General features: G+C 48.7%; 1 protein-coding gene across 3 annotated transcripts in view; it reads left to right on the forward strand.

Annotated features, from left to right (window-relative positions):
• LOC142244368 (cytoplasmic aconitate hydratase) overlaps positions 1-10000 on the forward strand; it is a 188587-nt gene that overhangs the window by 131815 nt on the left and 46772 nt on the right. For all 3 annotated transcript variants that reach the window (XM_075316578.1, XM_075316588.1, XM_075316583.1), the window contains exon 2: positions 3492-3609. In XM_075316578.1, coding sequence (XP_075172693.1) covers positions 3513-3609 — 97 coding nt within the window. In that variant the 5' untranslated portion in view covers positions 3492-3512. The remainder of the gene's footprint in view (positions 1-3491; positions 3610-10000) is intronic.

Raw genomic sequence — 10000 nt, forward strand, 5'->3', positions numbered from 1 at the left:
ATATACCGTATAGTGCTGTGAGCAAACGTCACCTGATTTAAAGCGCCACTGCAGCGTTTTACTTTAATTTTTTTTCAATGCACAGCTGGAGTAGTGCTTTAAAGGGAACCTGTCAGCTGCAATATGCACCCAGGACCATGAGCAGTTCTGGGTGCATATTACTCTTCCCTGCCTAACCGCCCCTGTATACACTAGCATAGATAAAGAGATCTTTAGAAAAACTATTTCTAAAGATCCTTTATGATATGCTAATGAGCGCAGGGATTAGTCCCAAGGGCATTTCTCCCCTTAGCTAGTCAACCCACATAGCATGGTAGCACGCCCCTGTGGGAGTACAAACATGCTAATGAATACGTAGCGACGCTGCACATACCTAACTGTTCTTGGTGGCCGGCGGAGGATGGATGAGGACTGGGCATGATCCGGAGTCCCTGGGACTTCCGGTCTTGCTCACTGTACCTCACTGAAGCCGGGAAGCTTACACCCATCATCAGTTTAGTGCACATGATCGGAAGCATCGGGTACTCCGGATCATGCGCACTGCACATCCATCCTCCGCCGGCCACCATGAACAGTGAGGTATGTGCAGCGTTGCTGCGTATTCATTAGCATGTTTGTACTCCCACTGGGGCATGCTAAGGGGAGAAAATGCCCTTGGGACTAGTCCCTGCGCTCATTAGCAGAACATAAAAGCTCTTTAGAAATATTTTCTACAGATCCCTTTATCTATGCTAGTGTATACAGGGACGGTTAGGCAGGGATTAGCAATATGCACCCATGACTGCTCATGGTTCTGGGTGCATATTGGATCTGACAGGTTCCCTTTAAATCTAAGCCCTCTGCCCCCTATCTGATACTCACCTTCTAGTGGCTTCATCTTTTGTCTCTACTCCAGTCGGTCTCCTGTGATCTGCGACCTGCCAACAGCTTCAGTGTTTCATGGAGCGCGGTGACAAATAAATACACCTCTATGGGAGCCTTGTTCTGGCCCCTTATTGGCTCACAGAAATGCATTGGCAGCTAGTGACACAACTTTTGACTTCCTGCCAGTCAGTTACTTTCACAAGATGGCGCCGCAGGGATGGAGGGGTGTTGGTAAAAGGTGAAGCCCCGGAAGGTGAGCTTATGACAGGGGGCTTATATTTAAGGCACCACTGAAAGAAAACAAACAAACCGCTGGAGTCATTTAATCGTCGGGATTTTCGGCCTAGTGGGTGGTCTTATCAGTGACTGGTAGCTTTCTTTGTATAAGTGTGCATACAGAGATAGCTGTCCATCACTGATAGGATCGCCCACATAGCCGAAATTCACAGAAAGAGGAGAGGATTAAAACAGGTTATACTGAATCTTTTCTCACAAAACTATGCTAAATGCCCCCTTTCTGTATAACATGGTGCTTGTGGATTGGATTGCATTTTCATATATTGCATATATTCTCTACTTCTTTTCATCCTGCTCTAGTTGCACTCCCTTTGCAACAAAACAGTCCTCTGAAGAATAGAAAATTTCTTTCATGAACTTTGTCCCCATTTTTAGTCTGACGCATGGAAATGAAAAACTAATTGTTTTGCTGAACAAACGTTTTTTTTTTCTTGTTTACTCCTTTTATATCCCAGACCTAGGATTTATTACATGTGTACTCGAGATTCTTTACAAGTGGTGCTTGGTTACTTATCCCTTTTTTATATAAAATACTGTGCAAAAGTTCTTGGCAAGTGTGGGAAAAAATGCTGCAAAGAATGCTTTGGAAAAAAAAAAATAAAAAAATAATTTAATTTTTATTTATTTTTCCACTCACTTTGCATTTTATTATACAAACTAAATTTGGCATGACCACTCTTTGCCTTCAAAATAGCATCTAAGCCTCAGTTCTTCTAGGTACATTTGTGCACAGTTTTGAAGGAACTCTACAGGGAGGTTGTACCAAACATCTGACAGAAGCGGGATCCTAAGCACACGCCTCTGCTGACTGAGTATGGAGGATTAAAGGCCCAGTTTCACGCAACGACATCTCGAACGTCGCTGGGGTCACAGAACTCATGTCACACATCCGGCCTAGTTAGCGACGTCGTTGCGTGTGACACCGACGGGCGACCGCCAACGATCCGAAAAGCGGCACAAATCGTTGATTGTTGACTCGTCGTTCATTTTCAAAATAGCGTTGCTCGTTTAGGACGCAGGTTGTTCGTTGTTCCTGAGGCAGCACACATCGCTACGTGTGACACCCCGGGAACGACTAACACCACCGTGCCTGCGTCCTTTGGCAACGAGGTGGGAGTGACGTTAATGCGGCTGCTCTCCGCCCCTCCGCTTCTATTGGTGGCCCGCTGTGTGACGTCGCTGTGACGCTGCATGAACCGGCCCCTTAAGAGTTTCTTCGCCGGCCACAGCGACGTCGCTAGGAAGGTATGTGTGTGTGACGCATACCTGCGATATTGTTCGCCAAGGGCAACGGGGCTGGGTGCGATCGCTAGCGATGTCGCTGCATGTAAAGCGGCCTTAAGGCTGAAGAAAATTCTCCCTGATCAGTCAGCCGATTTTTCTTCCCCTGTAAGCCACTTCTTCTTCTTGGCTTGTAGAGTTATATGTGCTCGTCAGGTAAGACACAGGTCTCGAGAGCTGTTTTTCTTCAAAATACATCCGTTTTTAACCTGTGACTAAAACAGGCTGCTGTTTGAATTATGTGATGGGGGAAAACTTTACCACATTCTTTGAGAACCTCTTTAAACAGGTTATTAGAATATGTATTATGCGCCATGTATTATGTACCATTTCATTTCCCATGCTACATTTTATAGCTATAGCCCTGCTATTCTAGTTGTCTGAACCTGATCTTATGCTAATATATTGTTTAGAAGAATGCATACACTTGTGGTTTACAATAAAATTAATGTTTTGGGTTCGCTTTATCCAAAGTCTGCATAGAGAAGAAAATTATGTATTCTGCGGTTCTACTTGGCAAAATGAATAAGCACTTGATGTGTGGTCTATCACCGACATCTGCTCTGTAATAAGGTCTTCTTATAAATTGGAATAAATTATATAGGCTGTTTCTTGATTTGAAAAATGAACATCCTAGAAAAGCGCGGAGTGTAAAATTGTAATACTTTTTCCAAAATTCTTCAGTTCATAGATATTATTGATACATAAATGTAAGAGCGCCCTCTGTAGTTGTTCAAAGTTCTTTTCTGGACGTCCACCATGGACTTTCTGACTTGGTATCTAAAACTCAGCACAAGAATGTAACTCCAATATCTAAACAATGGGTGGTTTTGGGATTTTTTTTTTTCTCGCCATATAAAGCATGTCATGTTATTTCTAAGCTAAAGAATAAATTATTTTTAAGGCAACCCCTTTGAACGTTAAACGATCTTCTCAGCCAAACGTTGGATTATTGCTATGCTACTTTACCAAGTAAGGCAAGGCTAAGCATGTTTTTTTTGCAGATACAAGATAATAAATGAATCTGATAAGTTACCATGTTTCCTCAGGTCTGCTTGAAAAAAAGAATTATGAGTAACCCGTTCCAGCACTTGGTGGAGCTGCTCAACCCTGTGGAGCCCAACAAGAAATTTTATAATCTCCAAAAGTTAAAGGATGCAAGATATGGTAGGTGCAGAGCAACATTGGAAGGAGAAATAAAAACTTTAATACCAGTGGTCAAGTAGTATATTCTCCTATGCACTAGTAAAGCCCTAGGTGTGTGTGTGTGTGTGTGTGTGTGTATCTATATATATATATATATATATATATATATATATATATATATAATATATATATATATATATATATATATATATATATATATATATATATATATATATATATATATATATATATATATATATATATATATATATATATATATATACCCCCCCCCGATATATACATACACGCGCATATTATATACACATATACATATATATACACACATATACATATATATATATATATATATATATATATATATATATATATATATATATATATATATATATATATATATATATATATATATATATATATATATATATATATATATATATATATATATATATATATATATATATATATATATATTCTTCGGCGCTCCATTGGGAGACCCAGACGATTGGTGTATAGCACTGCCTCCGGAGGCCACACAAAGCATTACACTAAAAAGTGTAAGGCCCCTCCCCTTCTGGCTATACACCCCCCGTGGGATCACGGGCTGCTCAGTTTTCAAGCTTTGTGCGAAGGAGGTCAGACATCCACGCATAGCTCCACTGTTTAGTCAGCGGTAGCTGCTGACTATATCGGATGGAAGAAAAGAGGGCCCATACTAGGGCCCCCAGCATGCTCCCTTCTCACCCCATTCCTATTGGCGGTGTTTGTTAAGGTTGAGGTACCCATTGTGGGTACGGAGGCTGGAGCCCACATGCTGCTTTCCTTCCCCATCCCCCTGAGGGGCTCTGAGGAAGTGGGATCTTACCGGCCCCCAAGCCCTGAGGCCGGGCTCCATCCACAGACCCGTAGAACCTGCTGGATACGGAGCTGGGTACCGTTCAGGGACAAGGCCCTGCAACATTCAGGTACTCTGTGTCCCCGTATGGACAGGCCGCGCACACTCCAGCCTTGCTGGGTGTGCTAGTGCGCCGGGGACAGTAGCGCTGCGCGCTGGGGTTACAGTCACTGCAGTTTCTCTGAGGGACTTTATGTGTTGGGAACTGCCGCGCCGGCCGCCCCTGGAGCGGCGTCGCGGCTGAGACTTGTGGTGCGCCGGGGACTTAGCGCCGACCGTGCTTTTACGACGGCGGCGCTTATAAATCTAGTCCCCGGCTTTTGCGGCCTAGCTCCGCTTCGTTCCCGCCCCCACCCTGTCAATCAGGGCAAGGGAGAGACGCTGTACGATAGTCAGCGCCGAGGGCTGGAGTCTTATTTACATACTCCAGCCCTCTCACTGAGCACAGTGGGACGCAGGTTTCCCGCACTTTGTCTGCACACGCCCAGGGCCCGCCCCTCTCCACAGGACGCCGGCAGCCATTCCTACATGCAGTCTGGCTGGAGAACGGACACAGGCTCTGGGAGACCCAGACAAGGGATTTCTGGCGACCACACACCCGCGTTAAGCGGGCGGTAAGCAGCACATTAGTGCTGGCCCCACTAGTGCCACTGTGTTATATTGGGGTATTTTTTTCTCTATACCATATATATATATATATATTGCACTGTACGGTCGCTTCTTGGCTGTATACCCTATATTGCTCTGAGGAGACGACAACATGTCATCCGCAAAACGCAAGGGTGCCAAGACACAGGCTGTATACGCTGCTTGTGCCGCTTGTGGGGCTGATCTACCGGCAGGTTCCAAGGACCCCCATTGTGTGCAATGTTCGGTCCCTGTGCCACTTCGTCAGCCGGAGCCTATGGTGGTAGTGGCCCAGGCAGAGTCACCGGTGAACCCTGTCCCGGTGACGGGGACAGAGTTTGCAGTTTTTGCTGACAAGATGTCTGTCACTATGACAAAAATCCTAGAGACCTTGCAGTCCAGGCCGGTCACTCGGACCATGGACACTGCTGCGTCAATGTTCCCCGGTCCCCCTCAGTTGGAGTTAATCCGTGCTTCAAGGGGGTCCCAGGCATCTCAGGCTGAAGGCTCTGACTCAGATGACAGTCCCAGGCAGCCTAAGCGAGCTCGCTGGGAGAGACCCTCCACGTCATCACGCGGATCAGGGTCTCAGCGAGAAGAGTCTCTGCATGATGAGACAGAGGAGGGTGATCAGGAGTCTAATCCTGAGACCGCTCTCAATCTGGATACTCCTGATGGTGACGCCATGGTAAATGACCTTATAGCGGCCATCAATAGACTGTTGGATATTTCTCCCCCAGCCCCTTCAGCAGAAGAGGCAGCTGCACAGCAGGAGAAGTTCCATTTCAGGTATCCCAAGCGTAAACTGAGTACTTTTCTGGACCACGCTGACTTCAGAGAATCAGTCCAGAAACACCATGCTTATCCAGACAAGCGTTTCTCCAAACGTCTTAAGGATACACGTTATCCCTTCCCTCCTGACGTGGTCAAACGCTGGACCCAGTGTCCAAAGGTGGACCCCCCAATCTCCAGGCTTGCGGCTAGATCCATAGTTGCAGTGGAGGATGGGGCTTCACTTAAAGATGCCAATGACAGACAGATGGACCTTTGGTTGAAATCTGTCTATGAAGCTATCGGCGCGTCGTTTGCTCCAGCATTCGCGGCCGTGTGGGCACTCCAAGCTATTTCAGCTGGTCTGGCACAGGTGGACTCTATCATACGTCCAGCAGTGCCGCAAGTGGAGTCCTTAACTTCGCAAATGTCTGCGTTTGCGACCTATGCTATCAACGCTGTCCTGGACTCTACGAGCCGTACCTCAATGGCGTCTGCCAACTCGGTGGTTTTGCGCAGAGCCTTGTGGTTAAAAGAATGGAAAGCGGATTCTGCTTCCAAAAAATGTTTAACCAGCTTGCCACTATCTGTAGACAGACTGTTTGGTGAGCAATTGGCTGAAATCATTAAACAGTCCAAGGGTAAAGACTCCTCCTTACCCCAGCCCAGATCAAGCAAACCTCAACAAAGGAGGTGGCAGTCGAGGTTTCGGTCCTTTCGAGACTCCGGCAAGGCCCAATTCTCCTCGTCCAAAGGGACTCAGAAGGAGCAAAGGGGCTCAGATTCCTGGCGGGCTCACTCACGCCCCAAGAAAGCAACCGGAGGAACCGCTTCCAAGGCGGCTGCCTCATGACTTTCGGCCTCCTCCCTCCGCATCCTCGGTCGGTGGCAGGCTCTCCCGCTTTTGCGACATTTGGCTGCCACAGGTCAAGGACCGGTGGGTAACAGACATTTTGTCTCACGGGTACAGGGTAGAGTTCAGTTCTCGTCCTCCGCCTCGGTTCTTCAGAACTTCCCCACATCCCGACCGAGCAGATGCTCTTCTGCAGGCGGTGGGCTCACTAAGAGCAGAAGGAGTGGTGATCCCTGTTCCTCTTCAGGAACAAGGGCAAGGTTTTTACTCCAATCTCTTCGTGGTTCCAAAAAAGGACGTCTCGTTCCGTCCTGTTCTGGACCTAAAGCTGCTCAACAAGCATGTGAACGCCAGGCGGTTCCGGATGGAATCCCTCCGCTCCGTCATTGCCTCAATGTCTCAAGGAGATTTCCTTGCATCAATAGACATCAAAGATGCTTATCTCCACGTGCCGATTGCTACAGCGCACCAACGTTTTCTACGTTTTGTGATAAGAGACGAACATCTCCAGTTCGTAGCTCTGCCATTTGGTCTGGCGACAGCCCCACGGGTTTTCACCAAGGTCATGGCGGCAGTGGTAGCAGTCTTGCACTCCCAGGGACACTCGGTGATCCCTTACTTGGACGATCTACTTGTCAAAGCACCCTCTCAAGAGGCATGCCAACACAGCCTGAATGTTGCGCTGGAGACTCTCCAGACTTTCGGGTGGATCATCAACTTTTCAAAGTCAAATCTGTCACCGACTCAATCACTAACGTATCTTGGCATGGAGTTTCATACTCTCTCAGCGGTAGTGAAGCTTCCGCTGGACAAGCAGCGGTCACTACAGACAGGGGTACAGTCTCTCCTTCATGGTCAGTCGCACTCCTTAAGGCGCCTCATGCACTTCCTAGGGAAGATGGTGGCAGCAATGGAGGCAGTCCCGTTTGCACAGTTTCATCTGCGCCCACTTCAATGGGACATTCTCCGCCAATGGGACGGGAAGTCAACTTCCCTGGACAGGAAAGTCTCCCTTTCCCAGACGGCCAAGGACTCTCTGCAATGGTGGCTTCTTCCCACCTCATTATCACAGGGAAGATCATTCCTACCCCCATCCTGGGCAGTGGTCACGACAGACGCGAGTCTGTCAGGGTGGGGAGCAGTTTTTCTCCACCACAGGGCTCAAGGGACGTGGACTCAGCAGGAGTCCACCCTTCAGATCAATGTTCTGGAAATCAGGGCAGTGTATCTTGCCCTACTAGCCTTCCAGCAGTGGCTGGAAGGAAAGCAGATCCGAATTCAGTCGGACAACTCCACAGCGGTGGCATACATCAACCACCAAGGAGGGACACGCAGTCGGCAAGCCTTCCAGGAAGTCCGGCGGATTCTGTTGTGGGTGGAGGACAGAGCATCCACCATATCAGCGGTTCACATCCCGGGCGTAGAAAACTGGGAAGCAGACTTCCTCAGTCGCCAGGGTATGGACGCAGGGGAATGGTCCCTTCACCCGGACGTGTTTCAGGAAATCTGTCGCCGCTGGGGGGTGCCGGACGTCGACCTAATGGCGTCGCGGCACAACAACAAGGTCCCGACGTTCATGGCGCGGTCTCGCGATCAAAGAGCTCTGGCGGCAGACGCCTTAGTGCAAGATTGGTCACAGTTCCGGCTCGCTTATGTGTTCCCACCTCTGGCACTCTTGCCCAGAGTGCTACGCAAGATCAGATCCGATTGCAGCCGCGTCATACTCGTCGCCCCAGACTGGCCGAGGAGGTCGTGGTACCCGGATCTGTGGCATCTCACGGTCGGCCAACCGTGGACACTACCAGACCGACCAGACTTACTGTCCCAAGGGCCGTTTTTCCATCGGAATTCTGCGGCCCTGAACCTGACTGTGTGGCCATTGAGTCCTGGATCCTAGCGTCTTCAGGATTATCCCAAGGAGTCGTTGCCACCATGAGACAGGCTAGGAAGTCCACTTCTGCTAAGATCTACCACAGAACGTGGAGGATTTTCTTATCCTGGTGCTCTGCACAAGGAGTATCCCCCCTGGCCATTCGCGTTACCTACTTTTCTTTCCTTCCTGCAATCTGGGTTGGAAAAGGGCTTGTTGCTCGGCTCCCTTAAAGGGCAAGTCTCGGCACTATCCGTGTTTTTTCAGAAGCGTCTAGCACGACTTTCTCAGGTGCGCACGTTCCTACAGGGGGTTTGTCATATCGTCCCTCCGTACAGGCGGTCGTTAGATCCATGGGATCTAAACAGGGTACTAGTTGCTCTCCAGAAGCCGCCCTTCGAGCCTCTGAGGGATGTTTCACTTTCTCGTCTCTCACAGAAAGTGGCCTTTCTAGTGGCGGTCACGTCTCTTCGGAGAGTGTCTGAGCTAGCAGCGCTGTCATCCAAGGCTCCCTTCCTGGTGTTCCACCAGGACAAGGTAGTGCTGCGCCCCATTCAGGAGTTTCTCCCTAAGGTGGTATCCTCTTTTCATCTTAATCAGGATATCTCCTTGCCTTCCTTTTGTCCTCATCCAGTTCTTCGGTATGAAAAGGATTTACATTTGTTAGATCTGGTGAGAGCACTCAGAATCTACATTTCCCGCACGGCGCCCCTGCGCCGCTCGGATGCACTCTTTGTCCTTGTCGCTGGTAAGCGCAAAGGGTCGCAGGCTTCCAAAGCCACCCTGGCTCGATGGATCAAAGAACCAATTCTTGAAGCCTACCGTTCTGCTGGGCTTCCGGTTCCATCAGGGCTGAAGGCCCACTCTACCAGAGCCGTGGGTGCGTCCTGGGCATTACGACACCAGGCTACGGCTCAACAGGTGTGCCAGGCAGCTACCTGGTCCAGTCTGCACACTTTCACCAAACATTATCAGGTGCATACCTATGCTTCGGCGGACGCCAGCCTAGGTAGAAGAGTCCTGCAGGCGGCAGTTACCTCCCCGTAGGGGAAGGCTGTCTTTGCAGCTCTAACATGAGGTATTTCTTTACCCACCCAGGGACTGCTTTTGGACGTCCCAATCGTCTGGGTCTCCCAATGGAGCGCCGAAGAAGAAGGGAATTTTGTTACTTACCGTAAATTCCTTTTCTTCTAGCTCCTATTGGGAGACCCAGCACCCGCCCTGTTGTCCTTCGGGATTGTTGGTTTTTTTCGGGTACACATGTTGTTCATGTTGAACGGTTTTCAGTTCTCCGATGTTACTTCGGAGTGAATTTGTTTAAACCAGTTATTGGCTTTCCTCCTTCTTGCTTTAGCACTAAAACTGAGCAGCCCGTGAT

This window comes from Anomaloglossus baeobatrachus, chromosome 1, assembly GCF_048569485.1.
Source record: "Anomaloglossus baeobatrachus isolate aAnoBae1 chromosome 1, aAnoBae1.hap1, whole genome shotgun sequence".
NCBI lineage: Eukaryota > Metazoa > Chordata > Amphibia > Anura > Aromobatidae > Anomaloglossus > Anomaloglossus baeobatrachus.